General features: G+C 51.5%; 2 protein-coding genes across 4 annotated transcripts in view; one reads left to right on the top strand and one right to left on the bottom strand.

Moving 5' to 3' along the window:
- The window catches only part of MRTFA (myocardin related transcription factor A), a 96,686-nt gene extending 81,028 nt beyond the window's left edge, over positions 1-15,658 (top strand). The window contains exons 6-17 of the mRNA XM_048300725.1: positions 238-293; positions 1,873-1,948; positions 2,602-2,763; positions 4,200-4,375; positions 4,836-4,991; positions 5,498-5,748; positions 6,087-6,258; positions 6,535-7,650; positions 8,810-8,923; positions 10,710-10,886; positions 11,277-11,337; positions 11,773-15,658. Coding sequence (XP_048156682.1) covers positions 238-293; positions 1,873-1,948; positions 2,602-2,763; positions 4,200-4,375; positions 4,836-4,991; positions 5,498-5,748; positions 6,087-6,258; positions 6,535-7,650; positions 8,810-8,923; positions 10,710-10,886; positions 11,277-11,337; positions 11,773-12,272 — 3,017 coding nt within the window. The 3' untranslated portion in view covers positions 12,273-15,658. The remainder of the gene's footprint in view (positions 1-237; positions 294-1,872; positions 1,949-2,601; positions 2,764-4,199; positions 4,376-4,835; positions 4,992-5,497; positions 5,749-6,086; positions 6,259-6,534; positions 7,651-8,809; positions 8,924-10,709; positions 10,887-11,276; positions 11,338-11,772) is intronic.
- Positions 15,659-16,481: 823 nt separating this feature from the next.
- The window catches only part of SGSM3 (small G protein signaling modulator 3), a 29,044-nt gene continuing 22,310 nt past the window's right edge, over positions 16,482-23,215 (bottom strand). For all 3 annotated transcript variants that reach the window (XM_048301648.1, XM_048301649.1, XM_048301650.1), the window contains 9 exons: positions 22,703-22,757; positions 22,232-22,281; positions 20,821-20,973; positions 20,652-20,722; positions 20,285-20,333; positions 19,989-20,074; positions 19,512-19,634; positions 18,075-18,135; positions 16,482-17,656 (listed from right to left, as the gene is read on the bottom strand). In XM_048301648.1, coding sequence (XP_048157605.1) covers positions 17,573-17,656; positions 18,075-18,135; positions 19,512-19,634; positions 19,989-20,074; positions 20,285-20,333; positions 20,652-20,722; positions 20,821-20,973; positions 22,232-22,281; positions 22,703-22,757 — 732 coding nt within the window. In that variant the 3' untranslated portion in view covers positions 16,482-17,572. The remainder of the gene's footprint in view (positions 17,657-18,074; positions 18,136-19,511; positions 19,635-19,988; positions 20,075-20,284; positions 20,334-20,651; positions 20,723-20,820; positions 20,974-22,231; positions 22,282-22,702; positions 22,758-23,215) is intronic.

The following is a 23,215-nucleotide window of genomic DNA, read 5'->3' as shown; positions in this document are numbered from 1 at the left end:
CTGTGTGAGACTGTCCAGTGGCCCACAAAAATTTCAGATCAGTTCCTGTGTCCCGGTGCTGTCAGAGTGTGGCAATTCCCATCACTTTGTACCAGCTGGAGATCTGCCTCAGTGTGTTGGAAGATGCAGGAGGCAGTTGCTGCGGTGCGTTTGTTGACTTAGTTGGCCTGAAGGGTTGTGCAGTGAGAGAACTTCCATCATTCTAATTCATTCACTAAATGTTTTTCCTCTCCACAGCTCTGAAAAGTCCAGCTGCATTTCATGAACAAAGAAGGAGTTTGGAGCGGGCCAGGGTAAGATGCAATATAATCTTTAGTGTTTTGGGAAAGTCAGGAATAGTATGTCTTGTGTTTTGGGTATCCTGTAGCTGCTAATGAGATGCAGAAGGGAATTGTTCATATTCTGGATGTAATACAGCTTTCTGTAGTCAGAGATGTATTGGGTGGGGTGTTCTGCAGCTTGCATGTGGTGCTGGTTAACCCTCAGTGAACGAGTTGTGCCTAAAAGCCATTGACTATGGTGGCTGGATCTTCCCTAGAGTCATCTTTCTGGAAGTGACTGATACTCTTCCTCACTGTCCATGCACTTGGCATTTTTATTTTTATGGTGTCTGTTTCGCTCTTAATTGCTATTAAATGCTCTTATCATGTGGAGCTCAGTTCCAACCTTGAGGAAAGTTTCTCTGTTACCTGCACATGCAATTGTTTATCTAGGAGACTAGAACTTCCAAAACTGAATAGAGAGGATCCCCCCCAAAATCTCGTGACACTGAAATCCCAGACTTCTGGCTCTATAGAAAGAGGAAGCCAGGCATCACACTTCATGTGCCACCTTTTCTAACCAGGGAGTTTCTTGGTAATTTCTGTTCCTCAGAAGGCATCTGGGGCTGTTTTTTTCTGATTAGCCTACAGTGGAATGAAACTTGTTATGACTAAGTTTTGTTTTAAAAGTGAAAGCAACATAAGCAAAAAAAACCCAGCTGTGATTAAGACCTGTAAGGGAGGGCCTTTAAACTGTGGAAGGATTTGAACAGGGGATTTTGCATTAAGACCAGTGACCAAAGGGCTTTTGCTTATTTCTCCTCTTTTTTTCCTAAAACTTTATTAAGTTAATATTTTTATGTGGGCAGTTGAGCAACTATGGTGCAGTTTTCTGACTGACTTTAATACTTGCTTTCTCTGAAGGCCCATCCTGATGGCCAGTCCTTACCAGTCTATTACCCACTGCTTCCAGATTCCCATTCCTCAGCTGTGTAAAGAGTAATGTGTTCAGCCTGTTGGGATCATCTCCGTACATTGCTCTGTAGCACATTCTCCAAAGACAGAGCTAAAAGCAGCTCTGGAAGTGAAATAAGCTTTGTCACAGCATTTAGATTCTGCCCCCCAAGGGACTGCATGGGGTCTTCAGCTTAACAAATAACATATCTTTAATCAAATTAAAGAGTATGCCCCAAACCATAAGTCAGCCCTGAATGTCGGTAGTACATGAAAGTATTTTCTGTGAACAGTGGAACCCCAGTGCATTTATCTTTAATGTAAAAAGAAATCTCATGGATGTTACCCTGGCTCAAGTTAGTGGTGGTGCATACAACGGGAAAAGAGGACTTCTCCTGAGGAAGTCCTTCCCAGTTTCCGTTCTGTGGGGCAGCATTGCACAGTTGACTGAGGTAATTACACTGGAAGGTCATCTTCAGAGTAAGCTCATTTTCTGGGTGCTCTGGGACAGGAGATAGGCCCCTTCTCCATTCTGTGCTTATTTAGATCTCAGTAGCAGCTAAAGATGGTTGTTTCTTTTCATTGTGCTGTTCAAGATTACCTCGCTCCTGTGTCTGATCAGCTGAAAGTGGTTCTTGCTTGTCTGTTTTTGCTACAGACAGAGGACTATCTGAAACGCAAAATCCGGTCTCGGCCAGAGAGATCAGAGCTGGTTAGGATGCACATTCTGGAAGGTATGGCATGTGCTGAACGCGGAAACACCGAAAATAAACTTTATCGTAACTACTTTTCTAGCAGCTTTCTGTTTTGCCACTGACCTCCAAAGCTTCCTTTCACTTGGGAGCAGGCAGAAGATCATGCCTGTTTGCATGATTCCTTGGGAGGGATTCAACTCTGCTTGCCTGGAGATTATTGTCATAAGGACCTGTTGTGTGAATTCAAGTTGTGCAGTTTTATGTGGCTGAGCAACAATGAAATAGAATGACCATGGACTGCTCTTCTACTAAGGGAAGACACTGTAAAATGTCCAAGAGGGAGTGAGGCAGATTTGATCTGATTAGTAATGAACCTCAGCTTCAGAGAGGGAGTGCTGTGCTGCTGCTGAGCACCAAGCTTGGGGCACAACCAGAGGGAAAAGACGAACGAGAATTGGGTGACATCAGTTTAAGAACAGTGAATTTGTCACAAGGGCCACTGTAGTTATCTTTATAACCTAAATATATATAGTATGTGTCATATGTCTTTATAGTGCATATCTATTGTTCTCCATCACCTATTTTTCTGCACAGTTATCTACTGTTACCTTTCTGAATAGAATTAAACTGCTGAAGGGTATGGGTTGACCATTGTTGGATTGATGCTATTTTATTTACTTTCCCCCAAACAGAGACCTCAGCTGAACCCTCCTTGCAGGCTAAGCAGCTGAAGCTGAAGAGAGCCAGACTGGCAGATGACCTCAATGAGAAGATAGCACAGAGGCCAGGGCCCATGGAGCTGGTGGAGAAGAACATCTTGCCTGTGGAATCAAGCCTGAAGGAAGCTATTATTGGTAAGGTCAGATGAGGATCCTTGTGGAGAGCATTTCCCACATGTGGCTGTGATTACCTATCAATCCACCTGCATGTCTAAGGGAGTGCAATCCCATGGCTGGTCTTGTTTTCCTGGCCCAGAATCACAGGCTTTCAGCCCAAGGATCTGGAAAAGCAGATCTCCCTCTGGCCCAGATAATGCTATGGAGACGTTAAATCATAGGAATGTGGACATTCCGGAAAAATGTGAAAGTAACTGTATGCCCTGAAGACTTGAAAGACTGTTGAAGATTGTATTCCCTAGATTGTCTCCTTAAAATCCCTCTCTCAGTATAACATGTCAACAACATGGTCAGGCAGAACTCACTGACTTAGATCAGGAGGGGAGACAGAATATAAACAGGTGTGATGAAACAAAAGATGTCTGTGAACTCGAAAACTTCAGAGGATTCAACCCCTTTAAAAATAAACCAGAACAGATGTAAATCATGCCAGTGCCATTCCGAGGGTTGAAAGGAATGCTGAGGAATAGCCTTCCCACTGCCTCAGCAGTGCTCTTTCCCGTCTCCCCAGACTGAGCAGTCTATGTGTCTGTGGTTATTCATCCCCTCAAACACGCACACCTACTGTAAAGACAAATGGGACACAACTGTGAGCGGGATGGAATACTTTCCATAAAAAAGGAAAAAGACGGTGTTGTGGAAGAGCCTGGCTTCACTATTGAGCAAGAAGTAGTTGAGGAAGGGTGAACTTGTCAACTGAAGCATAAGAGATGTGGCTTCCTTCTGACTGGGCAAAGTACATCTCTGGATTCCTCTTGATTTTAGGTGAGGTGCAAATGACAGTATTTCCCTGCTTAGCAGGATTAATTTGAGAAAATGTAGTCTAAAAAAACATTGTTACATTACAAATGTACACTCATGTGAATTTATCTACTGGGTGTGTAGATGGACAGAAATGCTAACAGCAGCCAGGGCCACCACTTAATCCATAGCCCTTGTTGCTTGTAAGACTAGAGGACAATTTGGGATTCTGTCTTCCAAGACAGAAGAATCCAGGAGAGATTCTGCCTTCCACCATACAGGAGGAACACCAAAGAAACTGTGGCTCAACCTTATACTGTCCAGTCTTTTTCTTTGGTGCCAGATGATAGTGAAATAAGCCATGCCACAGAGCTGGGTTTGGGCAGACCTAAGTACTTCTTCTTACACTCACTGATCTTGCCTGGCTAAGAAGCAAGAGAAGTGGTTCACCCCAGTCTGCATCATTTTATTCTACTGATAGATAGTGAATGTAAACACTTAAACCTGATCCAGGTGGGACCCTGTTCTCTCATTTTAGCTGGTGCTTTAAGCACAGCTCTCTCCATGTCATCATTGTCTTTGTGAAACATCTAGTGTCAAGCGAAATCATTTCTTATTCCACTTTACAGACCAGTTGATGTTTGTGTTTTTAGTTGGACAGGTGAACTACCCAAAGGTTGCAGACAATTCCTCCTTTGACGAGGACAGCAGTGATGCCCTCTCCCCAGAACAGCCAGCCAGCCATGAGTCCCAAGGGTCTGTCCCATCGCCGATGGACTCCCGGATTTGTGAGCCTCTCCCTAGCACCACTGGCACATCACTAGCTCAGGTGAGACTGTGGAGGCCTCCTGCAGTTCCCTGGAGCTTCATGCTGATTTGTGGCAGAGGATCCTAAAAAGTGAGACTAAGGCTTTCCTAAGAGGTGTAGTCTGTGAGATTTCACTAGGGATCTGAGCTCTGTGTGGTCTCAGTCACGTCCTCCTCTGGTTATTCAGAAACCCTCATGGTGGTGCCATGTGGGGAAGGAGGCAGCCATTGCTTGGTGATACAGCCTGTGTGCAGCTGATCCCAGCAGGCAATGCTGGGAGATACAGGTGTGAGATTTTGATTCCTTTTCTGCCCTAAGAAGTTGTGCTGCTTCTCAGGGACAACTGAAGCAGTGGGTTAAAGGAGTCTGATTAAAGATTTGAAACCTGTGCTCCTTCCTTCTAAGTGGACAGTTCCTACACTCTATTAAACTATTTCCCTCCTCTTGTGTGTATTCATGATGCCTTTTTCTGTCCCTGCAGGGTTCATCCCAGTTGCAGATTAGCGCAGACTCCAGTGAAACTCTTTTCCTACCTGAGCAGCCACCTCCGCCACTGCCACCTCCACCTCTTCTGCCCCCTAGTCTTACCAATGGAGTGGCTCTTACTGCTGCCAAGCCCCCACCAACACTCATTAAGGTACTATTTTGGGTGATGTCTTCATTGTTGTAGACTGAAAGAAGATAAGGTGGTTACTTTTAAGCAGGTTTGGAGCTGGAAGTACTAGATTAACAGTTGCAAAGGAAGGAAACGTTTCTCATTAGTGTATTCCTCTGACACTAATTGTAACATATTTAATGGGATTTTCTGCTCCGTGGAAAGCAGAATTCACCTTCTATAAAATGAGTGCTGAATGCAAAACGTTTTGAAACAATCAGTGTTATCTATAATTAGAGTCAGTAAGTCTGCACTGGATGAGCAGATGATCTGATGTGCTGGGAAAGGTGACCTGCATTATGGTGCAGTGTAAGCTGCTGCCGGTGCTGTGTCCGTAATGTTATCTCAGAGAAGCATGGAAAGACCCTGAGGTGAACAAACTAGAGAATTTCAAAATTAAAGTCCCAGTCTGTGTTCTGGTTTACATGGGATGTTATGTTATATCAGTGTTTCTATTCTTACTTGCTTCCTCCTTTTCTTCTGAATAGCAAAGCCAGCCCAAGTCTGCTAGTGAGAAGTCTCAGCGCAGTAAAAAAGCCAAGGATTTAAAGCCTAAAGTCAAGAAGCTTAAATATCATCAGTATATTCCCCCGGACCAAAAGCAGGACAAGGGAGCTCCTCCCATGGATTCATCCTATGCCAAAATACTGCAGCAGCAGCAACTCTTTCTCCAGCTTCAGATCCTCAACCAGCAGCAGCAGCACTACAACTATCAGACCATCCTGCCAGCCCCACCAAAGTACGGGTCCGCAGTGGCAGCTCTCTTAGGAAGCGCTTGCTTCCCCAGCACTGTTACCAAAGACGTGGTGTCCTGGGTGTGAGGGGTGGCCACTGGGTGTGACAGGTGTGACACACTTGGTCTTGTAGGTTCGAGAGGGCCTCAAAAAGAGGCGGTGCAAGATGAATCAGACAAAAGCAGCTGAAGTGAGTCGGTTGGCACAGTAAGGGGCATGGATATAGCCGAGAACACTGGTGTGCTTCAGTGTGACCCAGCTGTTTCTGAACGTGTTTGACACTGAGGGCCTCTGGTGTCTTCCCACTGTGATTTTGATGTCTGTGTTCTTTTTTTTCCTGCAGGCCTCCAGGAGAGCAGCAGAGTGGTACCAGTGCCCCTACCGTACGCAATCACTCTGCCACAGTCAGCAGCACATCTTCAGTATCCTCTGGTTCTAGTGGGCTGATGAGACAAAACAGTAACTCTGCGGTGGGCAAGCCTGGCCCTCTCCCTGCCAACCTGGATGAGATGAAGGTAAATGTCCTGTGAAGCCGCAGAGACCCTTTTTGCCATTGTCAGTGGGCAGTACCAAACGATGTTGCTGCCCCAGAGTAGGGCTGAGGTGGACTGACAAGAGTAGTGATAGCAGCTGGGACTGCTACCCCCCAGTCTGTACCTGAGGTGCAAGTTTGTTGGCCTGCAGGAAGATCAGTTTAGTCCTTTGTCTCATAGCTCTGGTAGCTGTTGATAGTTGTTTAGTTAGAAGTGTATGTTCTCTTAATGTTGCCCTCTTTTTTCGCCGTCTGTCAGGTAGCAGAGCTGAAGCAAGAGCTGAAGTTGAGGGCCTTGCCTGTCTCGGGCACAAAGACGGACCTAATTGAGCGTCTCCGAGCTTACCAAGAGCAGAACGGTGCAGCCGGCCAAACAACCCCCACTCCCAAGCCCAGCACAGCAGCTGTCCTCCCGAAAGCTGCCGAAGTGGTGGTGGCCTTCCCAACTGCCAGGCTGAGCACAGGGCCAGCCCTGGTCACCACTGGCATTGCACCAGCAGAAGTAGTTGTGGCCACAGTTACTGGTGGCGGTGTGATGAAGTTTGGGAGCACAGGCTCAACTCCTCCTGTTTCTCCAACTCCTTCTGAGCGCTCGCAAATGAGCACAGGGGACGAGAACTCGGCCACTGGAGATACCTTTGGAGAGATGGTGACTTCACCTCTGACCCAGCTCACCTTGCAGACATCTCCAGTGCAGTTCTTGGTGAAGGAAGAAAGCTCCAAGTCCGCCTCCTGCAGCGTAAATGTGGCAGCCAGGTCAGAGCGGTGTAGCGCTGGTAACAGCAGAGATGCAGAAGTTAGGGACAAAGACCAGATGCTGCAGGAGAAGGACAAGCAGATCGAGGAACTCACCCGCATGCTGAAACAGAAGCAGCAGCTGGTGGAGATGCTTAGGCTACAGCTGGAGCAGGAGAAGCGCTCTCAGCAATCACAGCCAGCCCCAACTGCCGCGGGAGAAGGAACAGCCCTCGCCTCCAAACCAGGAGCATTTGGCACCCAGGTCAAGAGTGAAAACGGTTTCCTGAGTTGCCAGTCTGCGAAGCAATCCAGTGGCCAAACAGACCAATTCAGCCCTGCACCAACCGCTAGCCAAATGGACACTTCGAATCCAAGCCCAGTGCCAAAGAAAGCCGTGATAGTGAAGCAGGAGGTGCCAGCCGCGGAAGTAGAGCCACCGTGCCAGTCCCACAGCCCGCGGCTTTTCCTTGGCCAGCAAGGGAGCGCCCTGAGCGACCTCATCAAGGGCACCCCTCCCCCCACCCTCATCACTAACTCCACAGGGACCCACATCGTCCTCACCGTGACCAAGCAGAGCGCTGAGAGGCAGGGCCTCTCTACCCACGGAAAGGCAGGGAGCAGCTGCCCACCCTTGCAGGTAGGCAAGGGTTGGATCCCATCACTGCTACGGGCATTTGGGTTCCTCTCTCCTCTTCCCACTGCAGTTACCATAGGATGACTTAATGGGGTGGAAATTCAGTGCAGTAAATACTGAAAGGGCTGAGTTGCTCGCTACGGTGGCTGCTAGATCGTGGCTTTGTAAAACAGCAGTGTAAGCAGATCTTCAGCAAAACAACTGGAATTTGACAATGGTGACCTGTGTACAGCAGTGCACAATTGGCTCTGTGCATCGCAGGCTGTTCAGCATTCTTCCAAACACATGGTTCTGCCTTTTGTCAGGCAGGACCTCAGGCTTGGATGACAAGAGTTTGCTGCCACAGTTCACTAGTTTTTGTAAGAACAACTATGCCCGTGGTAGTAAAATGAGCAGAGTGTATTTCACCTCTTGTCCTTTACTGTAGAGATCGTAGTTGGAGTGATAGATGGGTCATCTTATCTACCAAGAGCTGAAATCAGACCCTGGGAGCAGACTGTTTGCTTTTTGGCTGCTCTTTGTTTTAATGCGTGTCAGTATTTCAGTGTTAACAGAGTCTTTCATCAGAAATGATTTACTGTTCCCCTGCTGGCATGAGCTCAGCACTTAACAGAAGTGTTCCGAGTGTTCCTTCCAGGAAGGGATAAATATGCCCAGGTTTTATGGCATGTGTCAAACCCCAGCACCTTCCATGACATCAATGATAATTTTCATTCTCTGCTGATACATTTCTTGCACTTTCTGCAGAGCAAGTGGCAGTGTCTGCCATCCGGGACAGGCACTGAGCAGGCTATGTTTGCTGTATAGCAGGTGAGATGTTGGCACCTGTCTAAACATCAGCATCCAGTGTCATCCTTGATACCCCAGAGTATCTCACCTGAACTCCACCACTGCTCCACAAGAGCACAGCTCCTTGTGTCAGGTCTGGCAGCCCTCGAGGCATGTCATGGGTAGCCCAGGGATTTAGGCTGGTACTACCTCCTCTCATAGGACTCTGAATCGCACCCAATCTGATTTCTCTGCTCAGTGAAAGAGAAGGATTGAATTTCATAAAGAATAAAGAGTGGGGAAAAACAAACTTATAAATCCTGTAAGAAACCTAAGGTCTGTGTCCATGTCATGTCTGGGGAATAACCTGCTATGGATACCCTTTCCTTTCCAGAGCGTACAATCATCACCCGCTAAACCTTCCAGCCAACCGCCGTGTCAGGTACCTACAAACACCCCTCAGCAGCCCACGCAGCAGCAGCAGCCCAGAGGACCAGACCAATCTAAGGTAGCTCACTGCCTGCTCACTTTTCTCCCTTGGTTTCGTTTGCCTGCTGCCAGGGTTTGTACCCATAGGCAGATACCAGTGGGTGTTGTCTGTGGATTAAAAATGACGAGGGGCTGGACTGGGCAGCCTTGATTCACAGGGATGTCCCAGATTCTTGAAGGAGTGCTGCTGAACAGAAAAGGTGGCTGCTGCATGGAGAGAGGGTGATGTGGGCAGAGTGCCTGGTGCTGAAGGGGCATGCGAGCTCAGAGGGGTAAACAGGCTGTGACCTTTTAGTCTCTAGTAGTGCTGAGCATGCTGTAATTTCCATTCCCCTGCCTTGAGCATGCCAGTTAATCACCTCTTTGTGAAGTGCTATACTGCTTCAGGAAAGAGAGCACCTCTGCCTTTACCCCTCTCCAGGTGCTGGCTGTAAAGAGGCTCTGCTGTGCACCTCTCCCTTTCTAGCCCGCTTAGCTGTAGCTCTAACCTGTAATTAAGATAAGATACAGAAAGATTATGAAGAGTTTTTAGAGCTTGGAGGACCATTTCTGAGTCAGTTCCTGGAAAGGATATGAAGACAGAAGTAATTTCTAGTATATTTAGAGTGAGATACCTGCTTTGCAAAGGGTCACTGCCTTGGTTTTACTTTGAGACCTTGGATAAAGTGCAGAAGGTAAATGAAGGGACCTTTTTCCTCAGAGTCCCTTAGCCTGTGTGCTGCAGAGGCATCTGTACTGACTCTCCCAATCCTTTTGCCTCCCTGTAGGGTCAGAAGCTAGGTCTGCAGGTGGTCACAGGGCAGCTGGCTCACACCATATTGTCTTTCTCAATACCTGCAAACCTGCAGCCTTTCTTCCCCAGTGGTTTCCATAAGCAGTCCCTGAAAACTGGTGCTTCTGGCAAAACCAGCCCACCCAGTGTATCAAAAAAGGTACCCTCCCAGCATGTCCCAGTGGCCTGTGTCATAGCGATGGTTTCCAGCTGTTCTCAGGAAGAGTGAACCCTGGCTAGCACAGCTGGTCTAGGGTCGCTCCTCTGCCTGTGGGTCACAGAACAGATGAGCAGCTTTCCAGGAAAAACAGGATGGGCAAGGGCATCAGCATGTACATGTGTTGGAAGTAGCATTCAGCTGCTGCCCAGGGTTTGCTGCTCCAGGGGCGCAAGTCTCCATGTGGGTCATGCATAGCTGCTGTAGAGGCAGAGGCCTGATCCTCGTTTCAGCTGTTCTTACGAGCAGTTGTGTGCTGATTCATCTGGTAAAGCTGAGTCATGAACACCGCTTCCTGCAGCACTTGGGGTTTCCTTTGGATCTCTGGTGCTGCTGAGTGCTCTGGTGCTCTCTGCCCACCATCAGGCTGTGAAACTTGCTGCTAGATGAAGCTGGCTTGTGACCCCAAAGCAGGCACTGCAGAGGGAGGCAGGTAGAAGACAGGCCCTGGATGTACTGCACAGAGTAAGCTGAACACACAAGAGAAGTGCCCTTTTTCTCCGAAGTGCTGGAGGAATCCCCCACTTGGACAGATGAGGCTCTCCCTGTCCAGGAGAAGTGAGGTGGTGGTTTGTGGTGTGGCTGCTTTAGCATTGGAAAAATCAGCTAAAGATTTCCACCTGTGAGTTGGAGGGGAAATTTGTCTTCTTCCCCTGCAGCCCGGGCATAGGGCATAAAGTCCAGGGAAGAAGGCAGACTGCTGTGCAGTGCTTACAGGGAGAGGTGATGGTCTCTCAAAGCAGCCATGAGACAGGAGTTGATGTGGACTTTTCCCTGATTTGCATTCATTCCCTCTTCTGCCTTCATTCTAAACAGTCCTCATCGCAGCCTGGCTCTCCTGCTGCCCCTTCCCCCTCCCAGATGGACCTGGAGCAGCAACAGCACACGCCGCTTTTTGGAACTCCTCCACCACCTCTTTCTGTTCCCTCGGTCCCAATGAAAGAGCCACCACCAGGCTATGAAGAGGCCATGAAGCAACAGCCAAAGGCCCAGGTGAGAGCAGTTACTCTCCCTGGTTTCCTTGGAGAGCAGATGAAAAGTTGCCATTGTGAAACTAGTTAGTTTCTTGATATGGGGGCCAGTGATAGGAAATGGAGACACAACTGCACCTTCCTTGTTGAATTTCCTCTGGAGGGTTTGGGGCAGACCGTAAATCACAGGTAAAAATCCCAAGCCATTCATTGCCATTGCTGACCATGCTTTCCCAGCCAGTAACAGCCTGGGTTACAGAGGACTCTGGTGCCATGCTCGTGGTGTGCTCGTTCTTGCTAGACAACAGCCCTGTTCCTGGGGCAAGGGAGGAGAGCCAGCAGCCAAGGGTGCTGCTGGAGGTGGAAGCTCTGCTGGTGAAGAGGAGGCTAATCCTGCACTTGCTCTCCCCAGGAGAACGGCTGTTCCAGCCAGCAGATGGACGACCTGTTTGATATCCTCATCGAAAGTGGAGGTAAGGAGACAAAGCCAGCATTTCCCATAGTCCCTGGGTCCGAATCTGGGGGTTGCAGAGCACCGAGAGTCTGTCATGGCCCCACTCTTCTCTCTGGTGTCCCTTCCAGTGCCTTTAGCACTGGCAGTAGTCATTAAGGCACTGAGGGAGATGTTAGTCAGGCCTTAGTATGGTTCTGTGGTTCTTGATGGCACTGCTGCATCAGATCCGGGCACATTGCTTCTGAGATAGTGGACAGAGATGGAATTCCATGGAGGTGGGCTCAAAACTCTCCATAGTGCAGCAAACACAGGCACAGGATGAGTTTCCTTATCCCAGCTGGTGGTCAGTGATGGCTTAGTCTGGCGGGGGTCCCTGTGGCCCTGGTGGGCGGGAGGGATCCTTCTGGTCTTCAGCCAGACTTTTCCTTACCTGGCTTGTTTGTTCCCTGTACAGAGATTTCTGCTGACTTCAAGGATCAGTCGTCCCCAGCTGGGAAAGAACCACCTGTGGCCCCAGCCTGTTCCCCACCGGCCAGCAGCCACCCCTCCTCTGAGCTGGCAGTGCCGGTGTCCTTGGGGCAGCCGGTGCCCGTGGGCCGGCTGGAGGACTTCCTGGAGAGCAGCACCGGCCTCCCGCTGCTGACTGCAGGCCACGATGGGCCGGAGCCCCTGTCCCTCATTGATGACCTCCACAGTGAGATGCTGAGCAGCTCGGCCATCCTGGACCACCCACCTTCACCTATGGACACCTCGGAATTGCACTTTGCTCACGAGCCATCTGGGGGCATAACCCTGGATCTGGCTGAGGCTAACTTGGACAGCATGGACTGGCTGGAACTGCCAGGGGGGTCTGTCATGAGCCTGGCTCCCCTGAGCACTGCGGCTCCCAGCCTCTTTTCCACAGACTTTCTTGATGGACATGATCTGCAGCTGCACTGGGATTCTTGCTTGTAATTCTGTGAGCAGAGACTGAAGGGAATGGGAGTGGGAGGGCACAGGCATGCAGGGGAAAGAGGCCAGTCAACCAAAAAAAAGAAAAAAGAGCGAGCTCCTAAGTATTTGTACTCCTCCCCTAACAGTGTCCTTCCTGCATGAAGCTGGCAGTGGGCCAGGCCAGGGCAGGGAGAACGGCTGCTGGGGGGGGATGAGGCAGGAGGAGTTGTGGGGCTGGTGGCCTCCTGCCCGCTCCACACAGCCTGGCCCAGCCAGGGTGAGAGCAGAGCCAGCAGCCCCTCTTCCTCCAGGCAGGAGCAGCGATGGCAGCGCATTGTTCCCTCACGTGGGACGGAGCATGACTGGGCCTGAGCCGTTTCCAGAAGCAGCACTCTGTGCCTTCCTGGGATTGGCGGATAAAGGGGGTTGTGCTGCCCCAGCATGGTCGGTCTTAACGGTTGTGGAAGGGGATTCTACCTCTGGAGCAGGACACACAGGCAGGACGGCTGCCCGGGGCCCAGAGCAGCTGCCCTCTGCAGCACCTGCCGTCTGTTGGGGGGGAGGGTCTGATCTGCCGCAGGGCTGGGAGGAGCTGGGCAGAACAGGCACCTTCTCCAAATGTAGCCAAAGGGAACCAGGGCTCCCCACCAACCTGGTAACGTCTAAGCTGGTTTCCCAAATATTGCTGAGCTTGGCAGAGGCCTGCCGGCCTGCCTGCTTGCTTCACTCGCTTTGGGCTGCAAAACCATTTTTTAAGGTGCTAAAATCAGGTCCTTATATGTTAAATTGCTGTCAGGCACAGCCCATTGCCCCCAGCTCCCAGGCACTTGTGACGTCCCCAAATGAGCAGGGCAGTCAGCCTGGGGCAGAGACATGGAAGTGCCAGTGTGTCCTGGGTAGCAGGTGAGGGGCACAGCTGGTAATCAGTAACATATCATTGGGGGCCATGTGCAATCTGTCTCCTGCCTTCACTGTGTTGGTGCCTCACTGCAGCACATGCCCCAGTGGAAAGCAGCAGCTGGGGATGCATGTTGGACCCAGTAGGCGAGGAGGGGGAAGTGGGACTGCAAGAGGGGGGTTGTGTGGCGCAGCACAGGTCCCGGCTCAGTGACTGTGAGGGCCCCTTGCTGGGGAGGAGCCTGAAAGCAAGTATTGGGCAGCTGGCCTCTGCTCTTCCCTCCCTCCAGTCCCACAGGGTAAGAGGCAAAAGTAAATGGCTGCTTACTTTGAGCTGGTTCCCTGTGTCCCTGTAGGACCCCAGGCTGGTGCCTCAGGGGAACTACAGACTGAGGAGTGGGTGGACAAGCCCCCAGGACCTCAGAGCCATGACAGTGCTATCCTTGGGCAGGGCTCTGTGGTAGAACACCAGGCCTGTGGCTCACTCCTGTGCTCTTACTCCGTTACTTTAAAATTCTTGTGTCAGTAGTAACTCACGGCCATACTGAGCAGGTGGGACATGGCTTAGGTGGATGTGGCCACCTCGCCATGAGGCTGTCCCTGCTTTGGCCCTGAGCTGGGTCCAGGCTGCTTGGGCTGAGTGAGGTGGGGGAAGCTGTGGCTTCTGAAGTCATGCAGACTGAGGTACTGACCTGCTCAGGCAATGAAAGGATCAACTGCCATCCTCAGTATCTCCATGAAGATGCTGTCCCACCTTTCCCCCATGCTGGGCTGCAGAGCTTCCTGCTGGGGAGGGGTAGCTGTGAGCCACATGCTGCTTCCCTGCAACTTTGGTACCTGGTCCTCTTCTCAGGGGGAGGCTGTGCCACAGGGGTGCTGGTACCTGTATTCCGTGGTGAGGCAGGTGAATGCCAACCCTGCACAATGTGCTCTCCCTCAGCCACTGAACTGGCAGCTGGGTGGGGTCATGCCTGTTTGCACCTGGGAGATACTCCTGCTTTCCTGAGCCCTGTTTGCTTGTTAACTGCATGGGGAGCCACTTTCTTAATCATTTGCAGGGGGAGCCTGCTGGCAGCTTCCTTCTTTTCTGTCCCCTCCTCTCTCCTCTGGCCCTGAGCTGTAAGCAAGTTGGAGCCTCTTACCTGCCTCCCTCAGTGTCCAGGGTGGGGAGGACACCCTCCCTTCCCCCTTCCCCACAGTCTTTCTATTGCTGAAGCTACAGTGTCACAAACTAAAATCAGAATAAAAGAGACTGCTGGGCATCCCCTTTATCTTCATGAGCCCTCTCTGAATTCTCTCCTGGTGCAACCCAGATGCTTACTGGGAGCAGTGAGTATATAGCAATCACCTTACAGAGGTCTCACCAGCTCCCCTAGGGCAGCTGCCCATCTGTAGGGGCAGGAGGCAAGGACTTTCTAAGGAGGAAAGTATGGGGGGAGTGCGAGGATCTCCGAAATGCTAAGGGGAAAAGTGAGGCTGCCTGTTTGTCAGACTCAAGCAAAATCAGGTTCTTCTAGCCCATAGTTGCAGTAGCCCCCAGAAAAACCAGCTGTGTTCTTTTGTACAAATAATTACAAATCTGCAGCCATTAAATAAAGAAGGAAATTATCAATAAAGTGCAATGAGCTCCTAGAGGAAGGTGGGAGCACTCCAGCTGCAGTCCTGGCCTGACCCAGCCCTGGTTCCTTGCCCTGGGCCAGGTACTCCAGTCATTGGCAGAGAGATGCCAATGCCTGTTATCACTGTAGCCCTTCCAGAGGTTGCTGGTGAAAGGCTGAGCTCACAGCTGCTCCCTTTCACCTTCACCCATCCACCATCAGGTGTGAAACTGTAAGAATTTAGTGACCCTGACCTTGCCTAACATACTTGCATTGGCTGAAGGGCTGAAGAGCTTCAAGGAGCCCAGAGGATACAGAACCATGAGCCTCATGTCCCGAGGAGCCCGGCTGACCTGTGAGAGTCCCTCCGTACAAGGGCCTTCTGCCAGGAGAGCGAGCGATAACCCTACCCTGTGCCTGCGGGCAGAGGGGAAGGTGGTGCCTCAGCCCCAGAAATGTTAGAAAGTCTTTTCCCCAAGCAGTGCCCAGAGCAGGCTTGCCCAGTTCTCTGCTTTCTTACTATTATTTGTTTGAATAATAGTTCAATAGTTCTTTGTCAGAAGAGGTATTCCCCTGGACATACATTTTTGCACCCATTGGGAAAAACGAAGTCTGATGTTCTGCCTCTACCTTGAATGTAATCCTGAATCTTTCTGCTGTAACCACTACTTGTTTGTAATGTGTATTTGACTAGCACGCACTCTCCCTTCCACTATGCAGCCAATGGCGAGGGGTGATCAGCACCATCACAGCTGGATGGTGTTGGGGCATCAGATCCAGAGCGAGTATTCAACTGGAAAAGGATAAAAGTGACAAGTTAATGGGGGAGAGAACTGATCTTTAAATTGAATTATTTTTTCAGTTACAAATATTTGAAGAAAAAAGTCCATTTTATTAAAAAAATTCCAAACAGCCACGTTCTCAAAAACTTCTCTGCTATGCTGGTGGGAGGGCTTGGGGCCATTCTGCCTTTTTCAGCTAAGGGTGGGTGATCCCTTTGTGTCTTTCTCAAACCTGAAAAAAGCAGCTTAAGTGGTGGTGGCTCATCCTTCTCAGCTGCAGGGAGATTCCCTCAGTGTATGGAAATTACCTACCCTGCAACCAGCAGGTTTTACCAGGGGCAGCTATTACAGTCTCCTCCAGCCCAGCAGGCTGGTCTGGACTGCAGGTGGTGATGAGGTGACACTGCCCCTTCCACAGCCACATTCCAAAGGAATTACCTTCACTGAAAACACTCGCTTTCAAATCAGTACATATGCTGCAACTTCCACCCTCCCACGAGCTTGGACTTCTGAACACAGTTCTCCCAAGGGCCTGTGCCCTGTTACTGTCCCACTTTGCAGCTCAGCCTACACCTACATTTTCCAGAGACATTTCTTGTACAGACAACACTCCTGTCCCCACCACCCAGCCCTGCTTTCTGCCAGCCTCTCTCCCTTCCTAAGGGCCCTCCCCCTGCAGTGTCCCTACAACCCGTAGTTTCCAGTATTTCTGGCTTTTCTGGGGCTCTGCTGCGGACCTGCTCTTAGGGCTGGTGGTGCAGAGGCGAGGCAGGGCTGCCACTGCTGGCAGCAGAACTGGCTGTGCCCCAGCTGCTGCCTGACCTCGTGGGCTGCTCTGATGCAAGGAGCTCCCTCGGTGCCAGCACAGAAATGGGATCACCATTGTCAAATGGAAGAAAGGAAAAATGAAACCGAGTCCTGGCCCTGTCAAAAAATAAGACAAAGCCCAGCACTCTCCCAAGACGCAGTTTTTATTTACAAACCCACCAAATAAAGGAAAGTAAGAATCTAGTGTCATCCCATCAGTAGTTTGTGCTCACAGACAAGCGCTTTCAGTAGAAAGTCACAGACCCCGTATCCAGAGCCACCACCACAAAGCAGCAATTCTCCACTCCTGACCCGCGTCCCCGTTGCCGTCGCAGGGCAAGGAGGACGAGTTAGTCTCCCTGAGCCAGCTCCAACCTAAACCTTGTCCTGAGCTACAACAGTGCCAAAATACACATGTTCCTGGAGTAAATTTACAGCTTTTTGGTTAACAGTAAAAATCATCTACAGACTAAAATGACAGCATGAAACACTCTTGCTAAGGAGAGAGATGGTTTTTGTCTGCTCCCAGAGGAGACAAGGACCATCCCCTAAGGCTGTTACAGTGGTAACAGGCTGGTAAATTTGGGCAACTCTTGTCAACACCCCACACCAGTGCCAGGGAGGTGGGATGAAACTGATGCCAGCTCCCCTTTCTCAGCTCCATGTCAAAGGAACTTGTCCAAGTGTCCCCCAGCAGAGGGGAGCCCTTGGCCAGCACGGGGAGGGGATGTGCCCTCCCTGCTCCCGTACTCTCACCCGCCCAATTCCACCTGCAGCTGCAGTGCCCACTATGGCAGCAGCTCTCATGGATCAAAGCCACCCCACAAGGGCTGTCTCTTCCCCACAGCTCCAGCCACAGACACACTCACACCCCTACGTGACTGCCGGTCCATGGGGCCAGGCTGCTCCACCAGGCACAGGTGGGGAGGCAGGGCTGAGGAAAGCAGAAGATGGGGGTGGCAGAGATGTGGAAAGCCGGGAAGGGGCACTTGGTTTTTGTAGCCAGAACACACTTGCCATTCTGCAGCATCACCCTCGACCATCACCACCCTCGGGTCTGCAGCTCGGCCTCTCAGCCCTGCTGCCATCTGTCCCAGGTGGTCTGGCAGCCCCCAGGGGGGATTTTGTCACAGATACAAGTGGGTGGGGTGGGGAAGGACAGGGGGTGAGACATGAGGGGGTGGGGCAGAGGAGTGTGTGCCATCGAGAAGGTCCCCAGGATGGGGCGGGGTGGGGGTCACCCATCTATGTCCCAGCTGAAGAGGTGGTGCTTCACAAGCATGTCCTGCACCCCTTCCTTCAGTGGCTTCTTCTCCTTCTCCTGCAGGACAACACAGAGACCCGGGTCAGTACACCACACCCAGAAAAGGGGGAGGTCGTGTCTATGGGCAGAGCCCAAGCACACCGAGGCCTCTGGCACCCAGACAGAGCAGCTTCCTGTACTTCCCACCTTTGTACAGCTGGCACAGGGAGAGGCCCTGTGGTTTGGAGAGCACTGGGGAAAGGGAGCCTGCCATTTCCCTCTGCCCCAGCTGGGCAGGGCAGACAGCCCCCTCTGCCAGCACTGCCACACAGCTCCTGCTGCACAGCCTACTCTGGCAGGGAAAGAAGCCCCATCCACAGGCTCTGGAGCTGGCTCCAGAGGAGGCAGAGGATGGGCTGAAGCAGAAAGCTGGGAGAAGGAGGCAGTAAGCAAAGCCCCTGGCTGAGTGAGAGAATAAGAGATGCCACCTACTCACCTCCCTCTTTATTGGCAGCTCCCAGTCCTGAGAGAGGCTGAAGGCAAATTTGCAGAGAACTCTGCAATGCAAACAGAAGAGAGTGATGTTAAAACAGATACCCCAGACCACACTCCTGGCCTCTGCCCACAACTGCTGCCCCAGGCACACAAATACACTGTGTCTCCCCAGCTTGTGCCGGCATGCCACTAAGCTTACAAGGATGAAATTCCTTGTTTGATGGTGTTGAAAAGACAGCAGCAAGTCACTCATTCCCTGTTTCCCCTTCCTTGCTGGGCTTCACATCCTGCCAGGCCCAGGCTGGAAGGAGAAGCTTGAAGATGTGACTCAAGTGCAGCCCCTACAGAGCCTGGTGCAGTAGCACAGGGAGGCACAGGCAGCCCCGGGCTCTGGGGGACCACAGACACGCCTGGCCGAGGGCTGCACGCAGCTGGCAATGGCAGATTGCAGGTTCCCCTCCAGGAAGCAGACCCCTGCCAGTAGCACCTCAGAGTTCTGCAGCCTCCTCTCTCTCTCTGGAGCAAGAGAAGTGTCCTGCAGCAGAAGTGCTGTAAGGGATTGGCATGAGAAGCTCCCTTGCTGGCTGGGAGAATGACATAAGACATGAACCAGTCCCCCTCGGTTCTTTGGCTGTGCCCTACTGGCACTGCCCCCACGCTGTGAGAAAGCAGCCGTGGGACACGGCAGCCCAGAGGTGGAGGAAACCCCCTCCCATTCAGCAGCAGACTGAGAACACGACACCCTGAGGAGGCAGCCCAGTGATGCAGACAAAAGCCAGCTCCCACTGAACAGCAGCAGCAACCAGGCTGGAGCAGTGGTGATGGCAGGGGATTTTCTCTCCAGCTCCCTGGGACTTCACCTGGCTTTGCAGAGTGCAGGACAGCCAGGAACATGGATGCCAGGAGTCGCGGGGATGTACGCCCTGGGCTCCAAGCGACTGCCTTGTGTGAGCTCAGGCACTAAAGCTGCTTTCAGCCCCTGATATCACTCCGTCACCTAACCAGGGAGTCAGCGGGTGACTGACTCCTTCCCAGCCAGTGACAGTCCAACTGTCTCACACATTCCCTGTTCCCTGTGTGGACTTAGAGTGGCTGGCAAAGAACATGGAGAGCAGTGGGGTTGAAAAGGCAGTCTCTCCATCAGAGTAGGTGTACAGCAGGAGGTTGCTGGCAGGCAAACGCTGCCTGCTTGTCACAACAGGTCCCCAGGAGCCAAGCTCTACTCTTGGATCAGGCAGGCACAGTGCCTCACAATTAACTGTCCAGGCATTTGTTGCTGCCTTAGCAGACAGCAGGAAATCTCTGCAGCTGGGATATCTGGGCAGCCCATGCTGCAACTCACTGGAGAGGGCCCAAACCCAGCTGTAGTCAGGGCCACCTCTCGCAGAGGAGGAAGAAATCTGTTCCAGACACTGTCAAGGTACATGAGGACACTCACCTCAGCTCACATTTGATCTGCACCCAGCCAGGACTGCGCAGGAATGACCAGGGATGGAACCATTTCTCCACGGTCTGCAGGCTTGAGCACAGCACCTCCAGCCACAAATGCAGCACCTGCTCGCTGCAACAGTGGGGTAGAGGCACATTACTCAGCTGCAGCCAGGCAAAGAAACCCCAACCCTCTGGGATAGTCTATTTTCAGCCCAAGCCTTGACCCCCACCCACAGTCCTGTCCCCCGTGGGAACAGGATAACCCAGTAAACTTGTGTGAGCCACAATAGAAGCTCCTTCTTCCAGCTAGGAATCAGGCAAGCACAATACACAAGGAGCAAGTCTCATCCAGTGGCTGCAGTGAAAGGGGGGAAAAACGATGCTGTGGCCTAAGATTGAAACCACTGCTGTCTTTAAGCCCACTCTGTCCCTTCCCAAGCTCTTGCACCCACAATGCTGAGGGTATCAGGGCCAGATGACTCACTTGAGTCCAACACAGATGAGAGAACGAAGCTTCACATCCATCTGTGCATGTGCAGCATCGTGTGTCATGTTCACAGCCTGAACCGCCTGCAGGGAGGGAACGTGTGGTTATGGCTGGGCAGCCATTTCAGCAACACAGCGAAATGCTGCCCTCCCTGGAGCTCCCACCCTCACCAGCGCACCAGAAGGGCTAAGGGAAGGTCTGGGAGACTTTCAAGCATCTCCCTCCAACAGTCTCCACAGGAAACATCCCCCAAGTAGGAGCTGGGCTCTGGCTGGGCTTGGGGCAGCACTCACCCGGTAAAGCAGCTCCTCTGGAGTGAGGACTTTGCCATCTTCATCAAGCCTGTAAAGATCACAGCAAAGACCCAGCTAGCTCCAGAGACACCCTAGACACACACAGGCCTTTCCTGCTTCATACCCCCATAGCTCTCATGCTACTGCTGAGCCCACAGGTGCCCCCACAGGCACGAGAAAACCAGATACAGACCCAGAAGCAAACAGATGAGCCCAGGGGAGGGGACAAGAGCCACTGCCAGCCCAGGTCAGCACAGGCACAGCAGCCTACTGACACCCCACCCACAGGAGGATGGGACAGACCATGACCCTTGCCAAGGTGCAGAGCAGCATCAGTTTCAGGAGCACGGAGGAGGAGGGCACAGACCTGTAAGTCTTGCAGAGCACGAGGCGAGAATACACAGAGTCAAAGTCCCGTTCCACTTCCCGGCTTGCAGCCTAGAGGAGCAGAAGAACAGTCAGCACACTCTGCCCTACAACCCCTCACCTCAGCCCTCTGGTAATACTGCCCCATGAAAGGAACTGGGACACCTCACCTCTTCAATGAACAGCCAAGGGTGGCAGGCTCCCCCCAGCAGAGATGGCTTCTTCAATCCATGTTCAAATATGGACTTCAAGGCAGGACAGAGTGTCCCTCGCACCAAGTCCGTCACCCCCTCGGTGACAGAGTCATCTCCTGCGATGGAGTACTGAGGAACAGCAAGAGCCAGCTCTCAGCATACTGGCAGGCAGCAGAGCATGGAGGTGGTTCACTCACCTACACCTCTGCACAGACCAACTCCATTCCCAGGTGCCTACCAGAACCCCCTCCCCCCTCTTTAACTGTCATGCTCTTGCATAAGGCCCCATGTTCTGTGCTACTGCAGGGGATCTCCTGGGACCTTTGTGCTTACGTGGTACCCAGCAGACCACACAGGTGACCCCAGCACCATCCTGCAGCATTCAGCACATAGGAATGTGATGGTGTGATGCTGACTGAGCTAAGGTATGGAGAGGGACTTGCACTGAGGGTCTCTAGGACTCCGTAAGCTGCTAGAAGTCAAGACAAACAGAACTAGATAGGAATTTCCAGGTCAAGGGGTACACCACTTTGAGGTATCACACTGACACTCTGCTAACACTCCCGTAAGTGGGATCCTCTGTTTCCACAATTAGGAGGAGAAATGCTCAGCAGGACATGTTTGCACAGAGAGGTGATCTCCATCTAAGGAGCCAGCCCTGAGAGATGGGGAAGGAAGCAAGTGAGATGTCAACAGTAACATCTCTCTGGGGGCTTCTCTTGGGCCTCCAGGGTAAGACTTTGAGCTCTTCCTCACTCCCCAAATGCTGAGAAGAGGGAGAACTGGGCCTTCTCCACTTCCCCTGAAAATTGCTTAGGTCAACAGCTGCTGCTGTTTGTCTCATACACACTACCCCAACCTTGAGGGCATATTGAAGTATCTGCTATAGGTAAGTGCTGTCTCATCACTGCCAGCTGTAAGAGGAACTAAGACAGCAATTGTCCCCTTGGGCACAGCTGTTTGGGGAGACTTTACTGTCATGGTCACAAAGCATGAGCAGGATCCATAGGTACAGCCTCAAAGGAGGAAAAGAACACAGGCAGCTGGGAGCAGACAGAAACACTGCCCAATAGGATCCTCCTGCTTCTCTCCCTGCTGCTTTCTCAGCTTTCATCTCTACGGTCCTTGCAACCCCAGGCATTCCACACAGGTGCCCCTGGCAGCCCTCTGGGGCCCTCATTCACTGCTTGGTCAGCATGAGGAAGTTGAGCAAACAGGCTTAGGAAGATAAGCTGCCTGATCACATCACAAAGCACTCAATGGCCAGAGAAAGCAAACAGACTGAAGGAGGGAAATCTGTGGCTCTTTTCAACTGTGTTTTTTTCAGTTATGACACAACCCTTTTTTTAATGTGGGGTTTTTTGTAGTTGTGGGGTTTTTTAAGTACCTCTTTACTCCGCTCATCCAAGATCTCCACAAATTTTGCAGGAAACCAACCTACAAAGAGTGAACAAAGAGATAAGCCTGACAAAGATACTGAGAAATCCTTACACAAAGCCCAGTGGGAGCTGAGAATAAATCAGAGTTCATAGGGCCCAACCCCAAAGAAGGAAGCAAGCAGCCTCAAAATCACAATAATTAAGGCAGCTGCACGAGAAAGTCAACTGCAGGGCACTGCCCACATGCAGCAGTGGTGACACGCACCCAACCACCCCGTGCCAGGAGGATGAGGCCTAAACTTGCCGTTTGCAAGAAGTAACCAGGTCACTGCTGCATGACTGCTCTCATACATTTCCTTTGTCCCAGGCAGATACTCTGGGTGCCTGGCACACCCTTTGCTGCCAGAGCAGTTGTTTTAGATGAATGGATGCTCTGCATCTGGCCCCACTCTCCCCAGTGCAACACATCCTGTTCTCACCTCTCAGTCCATTCAGCTCTCCCACCCAACAGTGCTCATCCTTCTGGGAAATGATCTGAAAAAGAGGAAAATGCCAGCTGAAGAGGTTGCAGTGGCAGGTGGGGTACAGCTGCCTGGCTTTATGTCCACAATGAGGAACTGCTTTCTTCTCAACTGCTTTGTCACAGTTCTCTTCTCACATGGCCCAGGGCCTTCAAGGGGACAAAGCTAATGCAAACATCCTGTTCTCCCCAATTCCAGATGGGATGCTCACAGTTAAATGCAAATGGATGCTTTTACAGTCTTACCACAATTCAGTGTGCAGTGTTAAACAGGGACTTGGGTTGGACCAAATCCATGTTTTGCACATCTGTACAGCAGCCAGGAAAGGGACTTTGTGGTGGCAGTGAGAACGACCCACAAGACAACACTCACAGAAACACACTGCCTCATCCCCAGGCAGCCCCCAGGAGCACCAGCCGTTTCTCCTGGGCTCCCAACTGGGCTCTGAGCTTATCTTCTCCCTTCTTTCCC

Source organism: Corvus hawaiiensis, chromosome 4, assembly GCF_020740725.1.
Source record: "Corvus hawaiiensis isolate bCorHaw1 chromosome 4, bCorHaw1.pri.cur, whole genome shotgun sequence".
In the NCBI taxonomy this organism is placed as follows: Eukaryota; Metazoa; Chordata; class Aves; order Passeriformes; family Corvidae; genus Corvus; species Corvus hawaiiensis.
The sequence above is the reverse complement of the archived record's forward strand: the minus strand, read 5'-3'. Positions and strand labels throughout refer to the sequence as shown.